This window comes from Megalops cyprinoides, chromosome 15 (genome assembly GCF_013368585.1).
Source record: "Megalops cyprinoides isolate fMegCyp1 chromosome 15, fMegCyp1.pri, whole genome shotgun sequence".
NCBI lineage: Eukaryota > Metazoa > Chordata > Actinopteri > Elopiformes > Megalopidae > Megalops > Megalops cyprinoides.
Genome location: NC_050597.1, coordinates 32,131,951 through 32,156,627, shown reverse-complemented (window position 1 = coordinate 32,156,627; position 24,677 = coordinate 32,131,951). Strand labels below are relative to the sequence as shown.

General features: G+C 41.3%; 1 protein-coding gene across 1 annotated transcript in view; it reads right to left on the bottom strand.

Annotated features, from left to right (window-relative positions):
- The window catches only part of LOC118789671 (zinc finger CCHC domain-containing protein 24-like), a 68,469-nt gene that overhangs the window by 6,958 nt on the left and 36,834 nt on the right, over positions 1-24,677 (bottom strand). The window contains exon 3 of the mRNA XM_036546176.1: positions 4,952-5,116. Within this exon, the coding sequence (XP_036402069.1) occupies positions 4,952-5,116 (165 nt within the window). The remainder of the gene's footprint in view (positions 1-4,951; positions 5,117-24,677) is intronic.

The following is a 24,677-nucleotide window of genomic DNA, read 5'->3' as shown; positions in this document are numbered from 1 at the left end:
TGAACAATGTGGCCGCAGTGTACCCACAAATTCACCCATGAAGTCGCCATAAAGGAAGAGTGGCCATATCTCTGCAATTCTTTTGTTTATTGGCATAAAAGTCGATACACATGCTTACAATTAGACCTGGGTACCACACAGCAAGTTTAGTGAAATTTGGCCACTTTGGGGTGCTATACTGAAAAACAGGTTTAAACACCCATGCGTCCATGTACTTAGTTTTTAATGACATTTTGTTCTCATGGATATCACAAGGCACAGACCACACAAGGAAAAGCAGATATTGCGACCAATTTTTTGTAGGCCATTACATCATTACATATCAGGTCCTAACTGGAAAATGAACACATAGTTCAGAGTCCAAATGGTATGGCTGCTAAGATACAATCGGTTTGTAGCACTTACAGTAGGCACATCTCCTGCACCTTCTGACCTATTGCCACACCTAATACACTAAATACTGCTGAAGAAACACTTGGACTTTCCATATTGGCCTGAATGTTAGACAGCGGTTTTTTTTTTTCTACTTCAGAAATTACATCTTACATGGGAGGACTTGACTTTTTAATTGTCATTATACATTAAGAACAGCACATGGCACCATTTATCTGAGATTGTTGAGTGGTATTAGAAATCCCAGTAGACTAGTTTATTTTTATTTTTATTTTAATGTGGTAATTTCATCTAACAGATGTAGAAAATATATCAGAGTACCTTGTTTTATTCAGTGTACTGTATTAAATTGATTTCAGATTGAGATTTCCTTTATTGTCATTTTATCATGCACTTGCGTACAATCAAGAATGAAATGCTCATGTGCTTCTGCTGATCGGCACAAAACTTGGTAGGTAAAACCCTTACACCGACCTCTGTCTAATTTATGAAGGAAAAGTTAATATATCAAAAAACATGGCCACCACAAGCCAATCATTTGCATCATTTACTAATTGATATGCAAATGAGCATCAAATTCTTCTTAACACTGGCTTGTGAAAATCTTCATCACCCCCTCAATGATAACTGTCCCTTTGGCAGTAGTGGTATATGACAGGGAACATTCTAAAATAAACCTAAGCCATCCACAACAAGTGCCAAAAAAGGTGTTTATGTGAGTCTTTATATCAGTCAATGTGCATGAAAAGCAACTTATTTTTGTTGTCTCTTCCAACCAACTGTGTCACTGTAGAACCTTCCAAAACTGTAGTTCCGTTAACTTTTAATGGCCCTTCAAAACTGGCTTTCAGACTTTGGAAGAATATAAATTGTGATGTTAAGCAGATGTGTCCCTCAAAAGGAAACATTCCAGAGATGGAAGGCTCCTCTTGGGATGGTCACAGGAGTGAAAAACAAGCTCTGAGGTGACTCATGGCCAATGTGGTTTTGGCTCACTTTCTGCCCGCGTATTAACCACTTGTGCTTGAGTTTGAGATTCAAAGAAAGGAAGAGTCACCTGAGCTCAGGTGTGGCACTCATATTTGGTATAATTGCAAACAGAACATCCCACAATTGTGTTGACATGGTTATCAGCATGACCCTTGACCTATAATATATAGGCACAATAAGTTAAAGCTATTAGTAATGTAAAACCAACTTCTTCCATTTTTTGGAAGCCACCTAATTATTAAAGAACAGCTGTGGGGTGTTCCCAGAAACACTTAATGACCAATGTAAAGGTATTTGTTGGAAAATTGAGGTTTTATGTGTGACAGATAAATTGAATCTTGCAAAGAGCAGCTAACAAATTTGCTGGTCTATCTTCTAAGGGAGATAATTCTAATGGAATCAAAACTATCTTGATATAATTGTCACATTGTAATGACCTCGCCTCCTCCCACTCCGGCTTCAACCATTCAGCGCTGAGCGTTGCCGATCTACTAATCATTGGTCTGATCAACTATCATTTCCCTCACCTGTCTCCACCTCATTAAGCATTGATTTGTTCCCCTATTTATACCCCTGTGTTTAGTTCTCCCCCGCGAAGTCTACTCTTGCAAAAGTGTATGTTTAGCTGGTTTTGTCAGATTCCTGTTCAATTCCTGCCTCTCTTCTGTCTAACCGTCAGTTCATGCCCTGTTTGTATCCTGCCCTGTTCCAAAATAAAGTCATGTGTTTCCGCACTTGCGTCCAGCTCTCGTTGCAGTGTGTGACACACATATCCCGTAATCAGGGTTGGGAGAGTTACTTTTAATATGTATTAAACTACAGATTACAGAATACTTGCCCTAAAATGTAATTTGTAACATATTCTGTTAGATTACTCAAAGTAAGTAACATAATCTAAATACTTTGGATTACTTTCTGAACACTGTGTTTTCAATTTTTAAAAGTAAGTAAAAGTGTGAATGTGGTATACTGGTTGGGTGAGTCTCACAAACTATGTCCAAGTGATGTCAAAATCTAAAAAGCTAAACTTGAGTGATTTTTTTTACTGCAATACATAAAATACAGTCTACATTTTTTAATTATGATAACATTTCACATGAAACATTTAAAGCATTTTATGAAAGTTTTATAAGGACGTGCACCAGTATAATTCATCTAACTAAGGTTCTGAACGGTTATTTTTATAATGTTCACTTAGCATTGTTGTAGCTAACATTTTGGCATCCCCATGTTAAGTCTATGGGCATTTCATCGCAGTTTCTTCAGAACTGTAAATGTTAATTCAAAAACTGAACATTACATGAAAACATGAGTTAGAAAAGGCAAAAGCCACCATAAATACATTGTGAGTGAGAAAGGAGTAGTTTAACAATTCACTGTATATGCATAGTGTAAAATTGTTGGCGTAATCGCAGTTTTGAATGTGTGAAATTTCACTTTTTTTGTCACTGTATCTACTTGTTAGCTAGTTAGCTGTAATACTATACCTACTAGCTAGCTGAATAGCTAATCCAGTGCAGCCAAACTATTTAAGATAGCTAGCTAGCAATCAATATAAACTTAAATAATGAAAAAGAGAACTTACTTCAAGATGCTTCTTCAGGTTACAGGTTCACTCTTGAAGCATATAGCAGGTTGGTTGCTGGCAAACACAGCTTGCATTGTACTGCTATGTTGCAACCTTTGCCAAATTTGAAAGTAAAATGGTACCGGTAATTCCATGATTTGAAAGCGTTGCGCAGGTTGCTTTCCGTCTCACTCTCTATTCTACTGTTTTGTGAGTCAAACAGGCTGCGCGCTTTTTTCTTTTTTTTTTTCATGAGCGGCATATGGGAGATACACCCCAGAGTTGCCCATCATTGGACAGATTTTCCATTAAATGAAAAAAATAAATGAAATTAAATGAAAAAAAATGTAATCCCTTCAGTAATCTCAATATTTTTAAAATGTAACTGCAATTTGATTACCATCAATTTAAATGGTAACTGTAACAGAATACAGTTACTTATATTTTGTATTTTAAATACGTAACGCCATTACATGTATACCAACCCTGCCCCTAATGTCAAAGTGAAACTGTGGGGTATCTTCACATTACCACATTTTTCCAGAAACCAGAGCTGACGGTAATTCAGCTGATTTTCTGTAAAAGACAAAGGTTTACTTTGGATCTTTTTTCTGAGGTTAAAATGCACAATTTCAGGGCAATTGAAACCACTGTTTTGAGTTAGGGGAGGTTCAGCCCTCCAAAACGCCTGCCTGCACTTAAACAACCACAGCACTCACTAATGCAGCCACACTGTGCAGTCCATTTCTGGATCTGATTAACATAGGCAAAACCACTCCTTTGTCCTCAAAACCATATGAAAACTGTTTGTCCAATATGCTCACATTTACAAAACTGCTTTTCTGTTGCTAGCAAACAGAGCTGTCTGTTTCTTATAATGAGATTTCTTAAATCCTAGCATACAGTAAACTGTATCTTCATAGCATGGGTTTAATTTAAGCAAGACTAGGAATCAAAAGACATTAGAACTGTGAATTACAACTGACAGTGATTGCAGCTTGCTGTTGAACAAAGAAAGCACTTGTAAAAACTATAAAATAATCCCATGTGCCTGTCATTTATAGCTGTTCCAAAACTATTAATTGTGGTCTGAACAAGCAAAGATTGAAATACCCTTGAATACATGGTTTCCATACAAACTCTCCTCAGTGTAAGCTGTTTCCAGTTTTCTGTATTGTGTAAACATGACTTCATGTGTTGTACAATTCTGATATCACATTGCATTACAAGAGGCCAGTCTGGCTGCTTGATCAAGTTCTTTCAGAAACGACAAGAAACATTTTCAGGGGAAACGCTATTTAACTGTGCAGATCTACAACAGTCAAAAAAGTCTTCATTGTGACTTTATGAGATGAACTCACAATGATTGACAGAACTGATGGATAGACAGGAGCTAAGACTGTATCACATTATTGTTTCAGATTTAAACCACCTACCGTCATTTTTTCTGAATGCTAATGCTAATTTTACTAATGCTTATTTGCTGCTGTTGTCTGTAGTATTCTTATTGGTTACATTCATCTCACCTCAGTGCATGAATTGCATGTTAAACCTGTTTTGCAATTAAATGAAAGCCCTCCTATTTTATGAACATCAATGTTATTTCCAACTGAATAACAGATAACAACCCCCATGTTATGGTACTTAAGAAACAAAAATACATATTTGGAGAATGGACTTTGAGCCTGTATAAGCAAGAGCACGTCCGGTTGTCCTTGACAATTTTTATTTTGAACTCCAAGCACCTGGCAGCCAGGAGTGGGTTATTCATTGACACGAAGCTGAGCTGGAAAGGGCGCCGTGATTAGCCGCCCTGCTCATAGTGTTCCAGATGAGACAGATGTAGGATGTTTGCCATCTCCCACATGGAACGCTCAATGGACCAGAAGCATGGACACAAGCATTTGCTCCAATTTCACTGCACACAAGCCTGTGAATGCTCTGTGCAGCAGGCTATCATGGGGGTGGTGGATATGGGGGTGGGGGGGGTTAGGGGGGTACCTGCTTGTGGGGGTAGACATTGATATGGCATTTGATACATTCTTGGCCCATGTTGGCCCAGGAGTTCCCACTCATCCACTTCCTCTTGCATTTGGGACACTTGTACTCTCCAAAACACCTCTTCTTCCCTTGGTATGGGGTCAGTCCTTCACCTTTTGGCCGGGCCTGGAAACAAAGGGCAACAATAGATAGATTACTTACAGTCGCTTAGCGGGCTGCTATCACACAAGGCAAGTCATTTTCTAATGTGTTATCCATTTATACAGCTGGACATTTACTGAAGTAATTCAGGATAACAGTTTAGCCCATAGGTACAACAGGAGTGACCCCACCTGGGAACCAAACCAGCCACTCTCAGCTTACAAGGCCTGCTCCCACTGCCCACTGTTATTATTACAATGTGTTATATAAAGTAATTTCAGAGGAAGCGAGATCTACAAGTATCCTATCACAGAGAACTGTGACAGCTGTGAATAACCTTGACACCTTTATGCAGATATTTACTTTTTCAAGGTTGGGGAACTGATTCAAGACTGTTTTGAGAATGTGCATGAATAATTTTTAAAGATACATTATATTTTTGGTGGACCACTTATTTTCTCTGTACTAGTTAAGAAGAGGACAAGACAAGAAGAAGGAGCATGAGCTAATATTTAAAAATGCATTTTTCCTAATTCCACATTTCATCATTACTCTGTCTGTTAGCACATAAATGGAACGGCCACCCAAGTTCAAGACAGTTAAATCAAGTTGAAGCTGCACTCAGTCACGTGTGATCTCCTTTGATTGCTGTTTTGGGATCCATTCTTCAAAGACATTCTAGGTAATGAACATCCCGTCCTTGAGTGCTGAAAGGGAGGGAGGACTCTCCAGCACAAACGAAAGCATGGCCACCATGAGGCTAAAGTACTCAATGCGACATTCCGCCGAAACAAACAACATTAGCAAACTTTACTAAACCCTGTCACCTTTAATCCTCAAATCTACATTTCAAATATAAATAAGAGCCAAAAGAAAAGAAAACCACAAAATCCATAGCGAAAACACGCAGTGTGCTCTCTCCGACAGCCTTTCTGAGATCACGGCCGCCCGGGCACAATCCAGGCATCAAAGCCCCATTTTGTTCTTTTTTTTCAAACAGATTGCTTTCCTTCACAGCAGACAGCATTCACCCTAACACCGAGCCCCACGTGCTGGGGGGGAGTGTATAGCACAATCCCCCAGTATGAGTAATGCAAGCCCTAATCATCTGCATCATCAGGACATCTCTCTGGTAGAGGGAGCAGCTGGAAGCTGACACCCCTGGCTCTGGCCTTACTCTTCATCCATATCTTTCAGTGAGGATTAACATAAAACAGAGTGACATCCTTTCTCCACTTCTCACTCTGCAGGGGAGTATGGTCCACGAGTGGAGTTTGGACAAGACCACAAGTCTTTATGAATCAATCAGCTTTCTGCTCACAAACAGATCAGTGTAGACAGACTTCATGCAATGGATTGTACAGTAATGACACCCATACACATAGTGAACCCTTAGTGCTCTAAGTACACACTGCATGTTGCAGCTCAAAGATCTGCTTTGCAAGACTTTCGACTGGTTTATATGAGGTGGTTATTGACAGAATATTCTGGCTTCACCCATTATGGGGTTTGTAAAGTCACTTTCTCCCGCCAGTAGTTTGCTATCCCAGTTGTAAGCTACAATCATGGAATTAGCAGAAAACTGCCTGTTCTGCTCTGCATGTTCCATTTTGTTGTTTAATTGTCTGTAGAAAGTGTAATACCACAGTCAATCACTAGGTGGTAACATATAGAAATGTGTGCATAGTTGTAGCAAGGAAAACCAGGAAGTAGTTTTATTCCTTCTTTTTAAGTTGTAAACAAAGGTGCAACGGTAGTGAATTGCCACTTTTTCATCATAATTAATTCTCCCGCTGTAGCCCTCAGAAAGCAATGGTTGTAAGTTCATTTTTGTTTGTATGTTTAACATTCTATTTCGACATACCGTAATTGATTGTTATTAGAGTGGTGTTTTTTACCGTTCATTAGCATGTTGCTAATTCATATTGTTTTCTGTTAGGAATACATTAGCTACTGTGTTATTTGCTATCAGTAGGCTATTTACTTAGAACACTGCTGTTAAGAGAATGAATAAATGTAAACACTGAATCAGTGGCACAGCAGTCAGAGTAGAAGATATCAGGCGCACAGCTATGGAGTTACATAAGTGAAAAGGAAGGAAAAGCTATATCAGAGGCTGGCTCCACTCGCTCATCAACTTCCAAGTCCTCAGTTAGCAGTGCAGCCACCAGAGCCAGAGCCTTGGCTGAGGCCGCACACACCAGGGCAGTCTTTGCTAAAAAGGAGCTGGAAATTAAGAATGAAAAGGCTAGATTAGAGGCTGCAGAAAATGTAGGAACTGATGAAATTCACTCTTCAAGAAGCTCGCCTTCACCACAGACAGTCAGACAGCGAACAGAAGAGTATTTACAAGACCAGTCTCAGGGCAACACTCTTTTCACTGTTTCCTCGCTACATAGTTCTTCATCGCACAATGGAAAGGAATTGTCACTTATAAATCAAGGGATCCCTTTTAGGAGTCCTTCACACAAGGATGATAACATCATCCTCTCTCCAAGATGCACAGGCAGAAATGTGATAGAGATTGCCCAGTAGCATCAGGGCAGCCTGCCCCTCTGGGTCAAACACCACACCATCTCCAACACTCCTTTGTTGAATTCCAGCATGAGCAGGATGTCTCTGCTGTCAAACGCATAGTTTATCCTGAACATTTTTCTGAACAGAATACACCACCTGCTTACCAGGCTTAATCCCCAAATATGTTTGACTTTGCCAAGTACCTGGCTCGTAGAGAGTTGGTAACCACAGGGCTCACTAAGTTTGATGACCAGCCAGAAAGCTTCAGAGTGTGGCAGTCCTCATTTCTCAATGCTATTCAGGGCTTGGATCTATCAACCAGTGAAGAGCTAGATCTGTTGGTTGGCCTGGAAAGGAATCTTCTGAACACGTTAGAAGGTTTCGGTCTGCCCATATCACCTCCTCTTGGAGCTGCTGTCCGCTAAAAATGATGGTTACCTACCTGGACTTTCCTACCTCGATACATCTTGTGGTATCAACACCATAATTGAGAAGCTGCCTCAAGGTCTTCAGGATAAATGGCTCTCTGCTGGCTCATGAAAAGATGAACACAGGATGAGTTTTCCGCCATTTTCCTTTTTTACTCACTTTGTCTGCACTGAAGCTAGAGCAAGGAATGATCCTAGCTTCATTCTGTCAAACAGCAACAGCAATTCCTTCAAAAATGAAAGGCCCCCATCAAAGCATGATAGTCTGAAAACCTGTATATCAGTGAATAAGACAGATGTGACTTCTTCAATGGATGTGAAATCCACAAACAGAGCAGAGATGGAGGAGAAAGAGAGTGATCCTGCTAAATACTGTCCTATTCATGATAAATTCCATCCTCTTACAAAATATAGAGCTTTTAAAACAAATCCCTTCACAGAGCGCAAGATGTTTCTGAAGGAACACAAGAGATGTTTCAGGTGCTGCTCTCTGACTCATCTGGCTAAACAATGTCAAGTGGTGCTAAAATGCAGTGAGTGTGGGAGTGACAGGCACTGCACAGCCATGCATCCAGACAATGCCGTTCTGACAGACATGAACCGGAACCTAGTGCGGAACAAGATGGCAACCCTCCAGAGGTAACTTCCAGATGTACCGAAGTATGTGGACCAGGTCTCCCATCTCGATCTTGCTCCAAGATATGCCTGGCACAGGTTTATCCACAAGGACAGCGGGAATGCTCTGTCAATATGTTATCTTCGATGACCAGAGCAACCGTCCACTGGCCAGATGTGAGTTCTTCCAGTTGTTTGGAATTCAGGGTAACCTGTCATCATACCTAATGAGGACTTCTGCTGGCATCACAGATGACTGAGAGAAAAGCGGTTGGGTTCCAGACTGAAGCTGTGAATGGTGGTGAGTGTTTGGACCTTCCTCCACTTATTGAGTGTAATGAAATAATGAGTAACACATATGAAATTCCGACTCCAGAGGTTGCTCTCTTACACACTTACCTGAAGCCTTTGACACCTTTCATCCCAAAGCTGGATCCTCATGCTCAGATCTTACTCTTGCTGGGGAGAGACATGATAAGAGTACACAAGGTGAGACAACAAGTCAACGGACCCCATAATGCACCCTTCTCTCAACGCCTGGATCTAGGAGTATGGGTCCAACAAGCGCCATTTCATCGAGAGGCACTTTTATGTGGATGATGGACTCATATCCCTCCCCACCAAATCTGATGCTGTTGACTTGCTCAAGCGCACCCAAGCATTTTTTGCAAAGTCAAATATAAAACTGCATAAAATTGCTTTGAACAGTGCCACAGTCATGCAAGCCTTCCCCCCTGAAGACCTGGCCAAGGACTTAAAGGACCTGGGTTCCAAAGATGAGGCTCTGCTAACACTAAGAAGCTTTGGATTGTGTTGGGATATAAACTCTGGCACTTTCACCTTTAAGGTTGCAGTAAACGACAAACCCTTCACTCGTTGTGGTGTGCTTGCTTGAATGCAAAGTTAGCTCCACAGCCAGAAACCACCATTCCTCGTCTCGAACTGTGCAGAGCTGTAGTTGAAATAGCCAACCTGATTCTTGATGAGTTGAACCACAAACCAGATGCAGTTGAGTTTTATTGTGATTCAAAAGTTGTCCTTGGATATATCTTCAATGATTCCAAGTGTTTCTTTGTATATGTGCACAACCAAGTTCAACGTATACGTCAGACGACATCTCCTGAGCAGCTGCATTACATGCCTACAGATCACAACCCAGCTGATCTGGCAACGAGGTCAGTACCTGCATCCAGACTTTCAACCAACATGTGGTTTAGCGGACCAGCTTTTCTTTGCAAGCCTCCCCATCCAGAGATTAGTGAGTTTTTGGATCCTGAGCTGGATGTGGAGATTAGACTACAAGTAACCGCCCTTGCCACTTACACTACAGAAGGAAGGTTTACCTCAGAAAAGTTCCAATTTTGCTCCACCTGGGACTCCCTGCTGAAGACTGTTGCCTTCTCGATCCATCAAGCTCATTCTCACAAAGCAAAATCTTAAAACTCATGCAAAGGGTAGCATCAGTGCAACAGACCTCTCACCCCTGACGAACTGGCAGCAGCTAAGAGTATCATCATTAGGACTGTGCAGAAGGATGCATATCCAGAGGAGTATGCAGCTCTGCAGGAGAAGAGAGAGGTCTCTAAAACAAGCTCTCTTTTGATCCTCGACCCATTCATGGAGGATGGCCTCTTAAGAATTGGTGGACTTCTTAGGCATGCTCCTCTTGACGCAGAGGTCAAGAATCCAATCATTCTCCCAAAGCAGAGTCATGTCTCAAAACTAGAAAATGAGTTTCAGACACGCTGGAGAAATGAATACCTCAACACCCTCCAACCAAGGTATAAGTGGCACAAAGCACAACGGAACCTACAAGCTGAGGACGTTGTACTTCTGAAAGAAAGACAATTGCCTCGAAACAAGTGGCCACTGGGACTGGTCACTTCAACCTTTCCAAGTAGTGATGGGAAGGTATGAAAGATAGATGTCAGGATAACCTCTTAGGGCACTGCAAAGACCTTTTTGAGACCAATTTCTAAGATCATCTTACTTCTCTCAAAAGAGGACTAAAGATTAAAAGGGACACATCTCAGTTAAACTGGTAGTGGCATCTAAAGATGCCAGGCGGGGAGTGTTCTGCTCTGCATGTTCCATTTTGTTGTTTAATTGTCTGTAGCACAGGCACAGACACAGACACGTTACTATATGGTAACATATAGTAACGTGTGCATTAGAATTATCTATAGCTGTAGCAAGGAAAACCAGGAAGTAGTTTTATTCCTTCTTTTTAAGTTGTAAACAAAGGTGCAATGGTAGTGAATTGCCACTCTTTCATCACAATTAATTCTCCTGCTATAGCCCTCAGAAAGCAATGGTTGTAAGTTCATTTTTGTTTGTATGTTTAACATTGTATTTCGACATGATTGTTATTATAGTGGTGTTTTTTACCGTTCATTAACATGTTGCTGATTCGTATGGTTTTCTATTAGGAATACGTTAGCTACTGTGTGATTTGCTATTAGTAGGCTATTTATTTACAACACTGGTGTTAAGAGAATAAAAAACAACACAAACAATCCATGTTTTTGGTAGTCAGTTTTTAAAACCAGACCAGTCACTGGAATTACAGTACACTGTCATTTTCAATTGAAACTTAACTGTGAACACTGAGCATGAACCAGCTGATGCTGACCTCTGTGGAAAGCACAGGCTTAATTTTCACAGAAGGACTCGACCCCGCATTTTGTAAAACCCCTAGTTTTGTGAAATGGAGGCACACGTTCCCTTGGGTGAGTCCAACACCGACACTTGGGAGCATCACACAAATAAGCCTATCCTTTTTGTCAGCTAGAACCTGAGAAGCATGGAATTCTAAATCCTGCTGCTCTACTCTGAAATGAGTCATTCAAAAGGACTGGTGTTGGACAGAAAAAAATCCTCCTCTGAATCCTACAAGATCATTGAGCCAGGACTCCTACCCAGAATACACTGGAAGCTGTGCTCTGCACCAACTGCTTTCCTGCCACTGAGTTTGCTCTCCTTGTAAGATTCCAAAAGAAACTTACACTTAAAACATACCCCTTACTGTAGATTGTGCAAAGATAATGATACAAAACATTTTTATATTCAGGTCTTTTTTAAATAAAGTATAAAAAACATTTTTACTTCAAAAATGTTTGAAGTAAAAATGTTTGAAGTACAATCTATAATCATGCATTTCTATTTTTACCAGGTTTTCCATGACCTTAAGTCAGATCCTTAAGACTGTCTGCTTTAAAAGCTATAACAGATGCTATTTTGGTTAAAGCTGCTTCCTAATTAAACCAAAATGATTTGAACAATGGAACAGAAGTATGAGAAGGTATGGGAACGTACAGTATAGGGGAACTGGTACACTAGGTGCCATCAACCGAACGTCATAGCTTCAAATTCCTTGGCGTCCACATCTCTGACGATATCACCTGGTCCCTGAACTCCTCCATTCTCATCAAAAAGGCGCCTCTACTTCCTGCGGAGTCTTAAGAAAGCTCGCCTGTGTCCTAGGATACTGGTGGAGATTGAGAGCATGCTCACCAACTGCATCTCAGTGTGGTAAGGCAATTGCTCTGCATCAGACCACGAAGCACTCCAGCTGGTGGTGAAAACTGCCCAACGGATCACCGGCACCCAATTTCCCACCATTGAGAACATTTATCACAAACGCTGCCTGGGCAGGGCGAAAAGCATTATCAAGGATGCATCCCACCCTAACCAGGGACTTTTTACTTTCCTCCCATCAGGCAGGCATTACAGGAGCCTCCGCTCCTGCACCAGCAGGCTCAGGAAGAGCTTCTTCCCCGAGGCTGTGACCCTGCTGAAGTCCACACCACAGCTCTAAGCATTATTGCACTAATTACTGCACTGTCTCAGTACTTTTAATTTTATATTTGCACTGCTGTACATACAACCATCTGTACATATCTGTCAATACTGTAAATACAACCCATATACAACCTAACACATATACACTCCCCTTTCCAACTCTGTCCACTTCACCCCCTATGTATAACACATTAATATATTATACATATTTAATAATCTATAACACTATATACTCCAAAATATATCATTACTTATATTGGAGTAATTACTCTTCACCACACTTTCTGTAAATAATACTATTCTTTTGCACTTCTGGTTAGATGCTAACTGCATTTCATTGGCTTTGTACCTGTACTCTGCACAATGACAATAAAGTTGAATCTCATCTCACCTAATATTACACAATCACAAATGGCCTTAATAATGTAACTACTGTTTTTCTGATAATGTAGAAACATTTCATTTTTTGTATTGCTAATGTTTCAATGACAGTTCAAACATTTATACCCCACTCTCTCAACCACACCTGATTAAGCCCAGCACCAGTATATTGATGGATCAGCTCATATGTTGCTGTTTTAAATTACTGTTATTAATTACATCAGCAGCTTTTTTCATTATCTCCTCACCTTAATCTATAGCTCTTTTATTACTTCGCCATGTGTTGACTTTTAGATGTACTGCAGTAAAAAATAAATAAATAACAGCTGTACTGTTTTTCCTTTAATGTCTTCTGATCTGAAAAGAGAACACTTGCAGTTACACCATTTTAAAGAGCTGACCCATGCAGTCAACACAGTTATGCAAATGTTTATACAAGAGCAGGCCGGGCATGTGATGTGTGATTAGATTATGGGTTTACTCTGTTGCGTACTCTGAAATACTCCGAAAGAAATTAAGCTTCTTTGGTTCATTACATTACATTACAACATTGGCATTTAGCAGACACTTTTATCCAAAGCAATTTACATAGGTTGCAATTTTTTTACATGTTATCTATGTATACAGCTGGATATTTACTGAGGCTAGGTTAAGTACCTTGCCCAAGGGTACAACAGCAGTGCCACAGCAGGGAATCAAACCAGCAACCTTTCAGTTACAAGTCCTACTCCTTACCACTATGCTACGCTGCTGCCACTGAACTAAATGCTCATTTCAAACACACTTAATCCAAACTGAAAGAACATAAGTGACACAACTGATTCTGTTTGGCACCTGTCAGGCTACCACTCACTGGCCAAAGCAATCAGTATTAGCCAATCCACTTTGCGAGGTATTGTTTGCCCAGTCACTTCGAGTTTGGTCAAGTGTAGAATCAATGTTTATTTCTGTGTCATAACCAGCCATCCGTTGACTTTGTTTTACCAGACCACAAGCCACTTCCAGGAAAGAAGCGTGCTTTCCAGGCATTCATCAACACTTTTGACTCTGTGACCAATTCAGACCATTCCTTTTTCAAGCAACAACACCATTCACACAGGTTTAAGCTGGTCAACTACATGTAAAGCCAAAAATTGTGTGTTTTTCTTTCAGTTTTTACATTCAGGAATTGTACACATTGACAATAAAACAGACCTGAAACTGAACCAAACTAAATGTGTCTTAAAGAGACTGCTATGAAATTGTAGGATCTTCAGGGGTAACTGGTCCGAAGATTAGCATGACACATCCTGTGACTGTAAATCTTGTTTTTTTGGGAGGCAAAGGGGGAATGAAAGTGCGCCCACCCTCCCTCCAGCTGTGTTCCCCAAGGGCAGTGCTTGGGGAGGCCTGGCCCTTCCAGATCTACCAATGAGCAGAGCTACCTCAGACAGGAGGAATACCACAGTGACTCAACCATCGCTCCCAGCTGCAGTGGTCTTGCAAGCAGGCCACAACGGACGGGGGAGGGGGGGGAGAAAATCACAACCAGATGAACTCAATACTGGTATAACAGAAGAATACACTACCGCCATCATAAAACCACCAATCTGCTTTGAATTACGTTATAGGTTAGAAAGGAGGGTTAAATGGACTACCTAAACCAGTGAGCTAAAGCCACATAAATGTCAAACAAGAGCTGCTAACAGTAAGACAGTGCCAGTCTCCAGCAAATTCCAGTGTTTCTCAAGTTCTGAATATCCCCATATCAACACAGGAAGCATAGCCTATGCACATAAAACCCAATTACAAAGCAACACAGTCCATTCCCATTCTCATTTTATTTGCTTATCATACATTGTTACCCAGGGTAGCTCTAGCATACATAGAGCTGTAGTGTATATTTATATTCTATACATTCAGACAGGTTGAAACTTAGTGAAGTCATTCAGGTCATGTAAATCAAGGGTATGACAGTGCTGTGCCATAATGTCACCCTCCTCTCCTGCTGTAAGTGTTGTGACTTTAGTTAAAGACAGTTCATAAGTTTAAAAATGGTTGATAAAGACATGTTAAAATATGATATTTACAGTATTGACAGATGTTTATACAAGAAATTTAATAGTTATTTAAATGACATAAAAAATGCTGACAGAGTTAACAGGAAATGCATTTAGGTTGCTTTGCATTTAGAGACACTCTTATTTTGAAGTTGAGAGCTAGTGACCTGTCCAGAGTTTTATGTTTTCTTGCGGTATTGACAATAGGTTTTCAAGGCTTGCAATGGTGAATACACAAGTCTGCTTATTTGAATAATTTATTTTATGTATCTTGTAGTCAGTCAGTAAATGTGTTTGGGAGAAGACACTCATGTGGTCATTATTCGAAGTTTCCACTACACAACAGTAGGTGAAGGGCTGAGAGAGGTTAGTGTGGATGGACTCTGCCTTCTTGTCCAGTCCTTTTCAGTTCAGATATTACACCCTGGTGCACAACACTGAGCCAAGCAAAACTTAGCTTCCTGTCAGAGGAAACAACTGTTACTCCACAGGTGCACACACATAAAAACACATACACAAAGGCACAAACACACACATAAACACACACACACAAAGGCACAAACACACATACACACACAAAGGTACAAACACACACCAGACGCCGTTCGGTGGCGTGTAGTGGTCAGGAGGGAACATAAGGTTGCAGCAGTGAGTTCAGGTAGGTAGTAGGGCTGGGCGGTATATCAACTTTTTTAGGTATGTCGATATATTTTCAAACAAGATATAGGATGAGACAATACCATTTATATCAATATAGTTTGATGTTGAATTACATAACCCGTTTCTTCCGTAAAGCCGTGCCATTGTTTGCATCTCTCCTCTCTCACGCTCTCCGCGCAACCCTGCCACCACTCCCCCTCTGCGTCTGCACGTAACCCGGTGTTCTGTCAATTTGTCCTACCTTATCGAAATGTCCTACCGTAGCTAGATAGTCCTACCGTAGATTGATAGTGATATCTATCGATCTTTGCTACCCTATCAGGAAATGCTACCGCAAGTAGGTTGTGCTACCCTAGAAACCAAAAAAGGTTGCTAATTCTTTTTTACCTTATCAGAAAATGGTTCTAAGCTAATTACATTATTGCTTTCATTAATTCATCCAACAGCAATTTCGAAAATGCTGTCAAGTAAATTTTAATAATAGGCATAGCCTACTTACAATTTCACATAAACTGTATTAGTCTAGTTTACATGCTGACATGTAAATTTGTAGTCTAGTTTGTCCATCAACACACTCTAATCAATACCAACGTAAAACTTTAAGTAGCATATTTTGATATTCTAAACCTTATCAGAAAAGACTACCAGGCTATAACTCTAGAATGGTCTGAATTACATTATCAGAAAGTGCTACCAACATACACCTACATGTAGCATATTTCGATAGTCTGAATTACCTTATCAAAAAATGCTACCAACATAAACCTACAGGTAGCGAATTTCCATAGTCTGAAATACCTTATCAGAAAGTGCTACCAACATAAACCTACAGGTAGCGTATTTCGATGGTAGCACTTTCTGATAAGGCATTTCAGACTAACATAAACCTATTTTTTAGGGATGGATTTTTTTTTTGATTTTTTCCGGTATTCGATATGCCGATATTCATTTTGGCCTATGGCCGATGCCGATATAGTGTGTGTGTGTGTATATATATATATAGCGCCGAGATATTTATTTTGAAAGAGCAGAGACACAATAAAGTTACAGAAAACATTATTCGCTCTCCAGTGCCATTGTGTAAGTGGACAAACACAAAAATTACACCCTCTGTTCGAGTCCTAAAGCAGGAACTAGGCGATTGCAGGTTGTCTTGTTTTATTCTCCATTGCCGTCTCTGCTTCCTGAGCTGTGTTATTTAAAATTTTTCTCACACCCCCTCCAGAAGCAGAAAAAAACTTACTAGCACACAGCTAGCATCCTCCCAGGGTGAGAAACGTAGCTAGGGGTCAGTCAAAACCATTAGGACCTCCATTCGAGTCCCAAAGCACAAGCTCAGCAATCACGGGCTGTCTTGTTTCATTTCAAATCGCATTCTCTCCTTACAAAGACGCATTATTTAAAAATGGTCTCTCACCCCTCCAGAAGCAGTGAAAAGCTTAGCAGCACACAGCTAGCATCCTCCCAGTGTGAGAAACTTAGCTATATATTTCACCCCTCCACGCATCACTGGTGCTTTACAAGCATTGCAAATAGCAATTTTCTTATCTGTTTCAGATACCTCGAAATATTTCCATACAGCTGACATGTTGAAGCTTGTTGCTGGCGCTCATAATAAACATTTAGCATCATCGCGTGTGCATAGTTAACCTGTCACCTTATTGGCCAGGCACACTGGCATAAATTTTCTGAAGTTTTTATCAGCTATTTATTTATTTTTTCATTTACATATTGATATATTGTGCAGCTATATATTTTCAAACAGGGTAGGCCTGTTGTTATTTTTGTTCTGTTTACATTTTTGTTATTTATTTAGCTGTGTGTTTTGTTAAGCAGGAGAGAAAAAACTGTAATTGTACTCTATTTTAATCAGTCTGCATTCTCAGAGATAGGCCTATTTTTATTTAATATAGGCTACTGTAATTTTTCATTTACATGTTTTGCAGCTGTATATTTTCAAACAGGGAAGGAAACCCTGTCTTTGCATTTTATTTTCATCACAGTCTGTTTTAATAAAAGTGCTTGTGACATCTCACATGTGGCTTTGACTTACAACTGAACATTTAGCCCACTTCACAGAAAATACCAAGATATATATTGTGTATCGCCATTCAACCTAAAAATACCAAGATATGATTTTTGGTCCATATCACCCAGCCCTAGTAGGTAGGTGCAGTTTTGTTGGCTGCCCTGTATGCAAACATCAAGGCCTTGAACATGATGCAAGCAGCCACAGAGAGCCAGTGGAGCGAGACCAAGAGAGGTGTAATGTGAGCTCTTTTTGGTTGGTTGAAAACCAGATGTGCAGCCGCATTCTGTATCAACTGCAGAGGCTTAATAGTGCAAGGAGGTAAGAGGTAAGAGGTAAGTGCAGCCAAGAGAGCATTGCAGTGGTGTTCAAAATGATTCTTTTTAGTGATTCGGTTCCTTTCGTTCAGTTCAATAAAATGATTCGAATCTTTGACTCACTGATTCTTTCATTTCCATATCCGGTCAGGTGGCATACACAAATCTGTAAATAGTTTTATTGCATTTTAAAAGTTACTCTACATTGTTCCAAACATCATGTCCATTATTAGCCTGCTCTGCGGCAAAACAGCACGTGTGAAACCAAATGTCAATGAAATTCATAATAATTAAATCGTAATATTCATTACGTGAAACTGCACCATGCTATTCAAACAATCAAGCAGCTGCAAAGTATACTTCGTCTTTAGGAAGGTAATAGAACCCCACATTTCAACGCGTATAATAGCCTAAGTACATGTTATTTGCTAAAACTAAAAAAAAGCACTGACGAAAAAAGAGCCACGCTTATATCCGAAGCGAAAAACTTCGTTTTACAAGTTTTGAACTAACCGAGCCCAAACATTTTAATATACTTGTAGGCCTAGTCAGTGATGTTTTATTTTTATTTGTTGTTAATGTAGACATAGTACGCTACAAATGTGATGCATAGGCTTATGCATCACATTTCTGTTTTGTTTTGTAGCCTACTATGTTGATTTGTCAGTATTTATTAATAAGGACTTTATTCACTTTAAAAGGAAATGTGATGTCAACATTAAATAAATTGTAGCCTACGTAAAATTGCAGTTGTGATAAACAAGAACTGCGATACATTGTGCGCACCTAAAATATGCTACTGCTAAAAATATAAATATAAAATAATATTCCAGGTAGATGAGCAAAATAATATTTAATCATATTTTTCATTCCTATAATAATGTCACGGAAGCGCTCTGATTCCTTTTGCATCATCACAGTCAATGGTGGATGTGGCCCAGGCCTGCTACACTGAGAACCAGCGATTCTGGCAACACGTAGTCACCAGGTCTTCATAGTCAGTGAATCTTTGGAGTACGAAGGAACTGCTGAACTGAGGAACTTGTCAACAGTTCATCAGGTCAGTAGGGGGAGTTTAGAGTCTTCGTAGTCCCTGGGTCCTTTGAGTCTGAAGGAACTGGTGAACTGAGGAACTTGTCAACAGTTCATCGGGTCAGTAGGGGGAGTTTAGAGTCTTCATAGACACCAGATCTTTTGCATTGTCCCACATTGTCAGCTGTGCCAGGATGGCCAGTGGGAGGTGCAAGAGTTTTATCATTTCAGCCATTGGCTAGTTGTCGTCATGAACATACTGCTGATACAGTTTTGTGATAAGCTGCTTTGTGGACAGACCACATATCTAATATCCACTGGAGGGAGAGTTATAGCTGCTATGCCAGCTAATCAGTGCGTATGTTTGCAAAGAGGAAGGAACAAATCTTTTAGACTAGGGATTCATTACACTCAGTTCACCTCAAAGATTCATTCAAAAGGATTCGTTCGTTCACGAACTGCACATCACTAGAGCATTGCAGTTGTCCAGTCTTGAGATGAGCAAAGCCTGGACAAGGAAATTTTGGTAATTGTAGTTACATGTGATCTGTAGAATAATGGCATATTCATGTCTAAATGACAAAATTTAAATGTAAAGATTTGTGCTTTATATCAACAATGGTGGAAAACAAAAACTCAATTTAAAACACAGAATTTGCTGAAAAGGCATGACAGTGAAAATCATCTCTGATGGAGGCAGCATGTGTCCAGTTCTCGTTCCAGATCATTTTCATTGTGTTATAATTGTTGAGTGGCCATGAAGCTGCACAATTCAATAGCATTTCAGTTTCTTTTAACTGTGCATTTAAATTTGGAATGTTTTCTCCTTCCCAGATGCACAGCCACAAAGGTAGTGAAAACATCTCAAGGAAAATACAATCGTGAAGGAGAGAAATATAAGTGCATCTGTCAGGTTACCATTTGGATTAGGAGAAATCACCATCAGGAAACAGGCTGTATAGCTTCAGTTGTCACGTTTCATCCCATCCCATCAAACTTTATTTGTTACAGATTTTTTACAATGGAAACTGTCACCAAGTGCTGAACATGGACCACATCGAATTTTCCATAGGGGAATCAAAAAAACAAAACTCATGGCCAGTTGGGGAAAAATGGAAAATTATTCCCTGACTCCTGGAAAATAGTGGAAATGTTAACAGAGGGATAACATGATAAAGGCATCAATTCCTGTGTATGGGCAGCATGGCAGACAGGGGAGTGTCATAGTTGGTAGTGGATAGCAGTTTAGACGTGAGGAAAATGTAGTTTGTGTCCCTGGCTCAAGAATATTAGGATGCTTATTAGCTTTGTTAACTTGCTCAGAGGTTTTTAAGCACAGAAACTCACTTCAGGATAGGGGTGAGCGATATGGAAAAAAAAACCATATCACAATTTTTTTCAGGCTGGATCACGATCCATGATCTTATCACGATTCTTTTTCATGTTGGTTTTTAAGACTATTTTGCAAGTTACTAAACAGTTCAACCAAACTAATTTACCTACCATAAATCAGCTGTTGTAGCAAAAAAACTAAGTTTTTATTTTTGTGTTGAATCTTGTCGTGGCATTCGGAGTACTGCTGTGGAATGGCCGTGTTGGAAAAATACTTGCGGCTGCTTATCTCATACCCCGGATCACCTATTTTTAGCAGTCTTCTGAAACCCTCTTTTTCCATGTTTTTTATGAGAATCATATTCTTGGCCAGGTAAAATGTCACTGCATCAGTTACCTCTTTCCAGCGCTTACTTGTCCTGTCATACGGAGAGCCTTTCTCAAATGCCTTTTTTAAGGTGTGTTTTAACTGAGCACGACGCGAGATTTACGAGCGACACGAATGCATGAAAAGTTAATGGCAGGAGGCGAAGGGGCGGAGTTAATCGCGGTTTATTGTTGTGTCGAATCCGATTTGGCTGAGAAAACAACTTTGGATGCGTGTATGAGCCATAGAATTGTAACTGATAGAATGTGCACTGTAGCACGATGGTACTAACGATCTCTCTGTAAAGGCAGATCGAAGAGACATTTTAATCGTTCACAATCTAATATCATCATATCACACACCCCTACTTCAGGACATCTAAAATCACAGCCTTTTCCACCATGTTCCCTAGATACTAGATACTTTTTTCTTTGTGCTTTCATTACACTAACTGTTAATCCTACTTAAGTATGCAGTACAAATAAATGTGAAGAAAATGTAGACAGAAGCAGAGATAGAGACAAATGAAAGACAGACATGGGCAGAGCTTCTGGATCAGGAGCATACGGAGAGTGTGGCAGGAGCACCACATTAGTTAAACTGATGCATTCTGAGTAGCTTCTGATCTAGCTAGCTACTATGAGAGAACAATGTGGCAGCAGTCTAGTGTCGCGGTAAGGAGCAGAGCTTGTAAACAAAAAGTGGCCCGCTCTCTTGCCTGGTTCCCCTCAGTGTAATTTCAATGAAGAACTACAAAATCAGATGTAAACAGTTTGTTGCACATTGAATTAGCGTCAAACCAGATCCCGACCACACAGTATCAAAAGTTGCTTTAAAGACAGACAACACCAATACAATACAAATACAATTGAAAACCTTGATGTTTAAGAAATTTAATGTAGTTAATTCTATTTATTTATTTATGTCCTAGTTTATTCATTGTTTAGTGAAACCTTAGTGCAGAGGTTTTCAACCTTTCTGGGACTAAGGCACATCAAAGGTCAAATGAGAACGTCAAGGCACACCAACTTAAAGTTGGTTATCGATTATGAAGAATGTCACACACATTATGATAGATAGGCTATCATGTCATTAGCCAGATTTGACCCTACACTACAGCAGACTGTCAAATAATTACCAAACAGATACTTAAATCAGGCAATCGTATAATTTATTAAAAATGCATTGAAGTGCATCGGAGGAAGAACTTCTCCGACATAGTGCGGCATCATGAACAGCAACATACTAAAATAAAATAAATAAAACAAAACATTACTCCATTAACCCTTTCGCACGTACGGTCACACCGGTGTGATTTGCCATTTAGCACGTATGCTAAAACCGGTGCGATTAGAACACTAGATTGAAAAAATTCTAGCTAAATTTAGCTTTGAAAAAACTGCGTTTTAACGTTACAAATATAGCAAATGCTAACTGAAAACTATGAGAAGCTTAATAACGCTAATGAAACATAATGAACCATGTAATGTAACATGTGCACTACATAGCATAAAAATAAGTTACGTGCAACAGGGTTAACAGCACAGTATAAAACATCAGTCTTTTCACAGAGTATAAGCGCACACACACACACACACCTATATGAAAACGACGCTGTCGAACGTAACGACGCTGTCATGGCGCTAGTGCAAGCCGGCTGCCGGTCCGCTGCTCGGTGTGCGAATGCGAATACGAATGTATGTTATGGTAACTGTGGATGTTCTGCTGACAACCTGAAGAAGGTAACGGTCTACTCTAGAAGTAGTCTTTTGGCTTTGAAGAAGATCAAAACGGACTTTCGCCACTTTATACCTCGAGAGATAAGGAGGAGGTACCGGGGAAGCCGTGCCGGGGTGAAGCGCAGGGCTAAGGCTACAGCTAGAAAACAACAACAGCTGAGATACAAGCCACCGATCCCCTCGGTGTTGATGGGGAATGTAAATGCTTTGCCCAACAAGATGGACGAGCTGGGGGCATTGATTAAGAACCAACAGACTTATCGGGAGAGCTGCTTAATAATCCTCACAGAGACTTGGCTAACTGCCCACATACCTGATGCTAACGTGGAGCTACCCGGCTTCACTACGGTGAGGGCAGATAGAGACACCAACGCCAGCGGGAAGAGTAAAGGTGGGGGCCTTGTGCTGTACGTGAACAACAGATGGAGTAATCCCAATCATTGCCGTATTAAATCCGTCATGTGCTGCCGTGACTGTGAGCTGCTAGCCGTTAGCGTAAGACCATACTACGTACCGAGGGAGTTCACGCAGGTCATTGTGATCTGTGTTTACATTCCTCCGAGGGCTAACGCGGATGCGGCGCTTGATGCAGTACACTCCATCACTGCAGGGTTACAGACGCAACACCCAGAGGCTCTGGTCATCATCTCAGGGGACTTCAATCACGTCACCCTGGACTCCACCCTGCCGGCCATGCACCAGTACGTGGACTGTCCCACCCGGAAGAACAGGACCATCGACCTGCTGTACACCAACGTGAGGGATGCCTACTCGGCCACGCCCCTCCCGCCCCTAGGGAAGTCTGACCACAACCTCGTCCATCTGCAGCCCAGGTACACACCACTGGTGAGGAGGCAGCCCATCACTACACGAACTGTCAGGAGGTGGACACCAGAGGCTGAGGAGGCTCTCAGAGACTGCTTCAGCTGCACTGACTGGAGTGTGTTGCTTGACCCTCATGGTGACGACCTAGAGGAAGCTACACAGTGTCTGACTGACTATGTCAACTTCTGTACTGACATTGCTGTGCCTGCCAGGGAGGTGCGATGCTTTGCCAACAACAAGCCGTGGATCACTGGCAAGGTGAAGGCAGTCCTCAACAGGAAAAAGAGGGCATTCATGAACAGAGACACTGAGGAGGTAAAGAGAGTGCAGAAGGAATTGAAAATCTGCTTAAAGGAGGCCAGGGAGGCCTACAAAAAGAAACTGGAGGGGAAGCTGAGGCTGAACAACATCAGAGAGGTGTGGGATGGCATGAAAACCATCACTGGGTGCAAAAAGAACACAACAGGGGTGGTGGAGGGGGGTGTAGAGAGAGCAAACGAATTCAACATCTTCTTCAATCGGTTTGACTCAACACCTGCCCGCCCACTCACCCCCCCCACATCCCCAGCCTCCCTATCTAGCCCCCCTCCTCCTTCTCCTCCTCCTCCTCCTCCACCCCTCTCCAACCCCCCTGACTCCTCCACTTCCTCCATCTCCTTCACCATGGACCAGGTCAGGCAGGAGCTGAGGAGACTCCGCCCCAGGAAGGCAGCTGGTCCGGACAGGCTGTGTCCGAGGCTGCTGAGGGCCTGCGCTTCAGAGCTGACCGAGCCCCTGCAGCACATCTTCAACCAGAGCCTGCACCAGGGGAAGGTCCCCACCCTCTGGAAAACATCGTGTATCATTCTGATACCAAAGAAGGGACGGCCCAGTGACCTGAAGGACTTCAGACCTGTTGCCCTCACTTCTCATTTGATGAAGACTTTGGAGCGGCTGGTGATGAATGCCCTAACACCACAGGTGCAGCAAGCCCAGGACCCTCTTCAATTTGGTTACAGGAAGAATGTGGGAGTTGAGGACGCGGTGCTGTACCTCCTGCACCGTACCCACACATTCCTGGACAGAGAGAGTGGCACTGTGAGAATTCTATTCATAGATTTCTCAAGCGCCTTCAACACCATAAAGCCTCTACGCCTGAAGGAAAAACTCACCACCATGCAGGTCGACCCACCCCTCGTATCCTGGATCACAGACTACCTCACTGACAGACCTCAATTTGTCAGGTTGGGGTCTGTAACATCAGACATGGTGACCAGCAGCACGGGGGCGCCACAAGGGACTGTGCTCGCCCCCCTCCTCTTCACCCTGTACACAGCAGACTTCATGCACAACACCGAACTGTGTCACGTGCAGAAGTTTTCTGACGACACAGCCATCGTCGGGTGCATCAGGGGGAGTGATGAGGGGGAGTACAGGGCCCTTGTGAAGGACTTTACCACCTTTACCACCTGGAGTCACCTGAACCACCTGCAGCTCAACACCTCAAAAACAAAGGAGATGGTA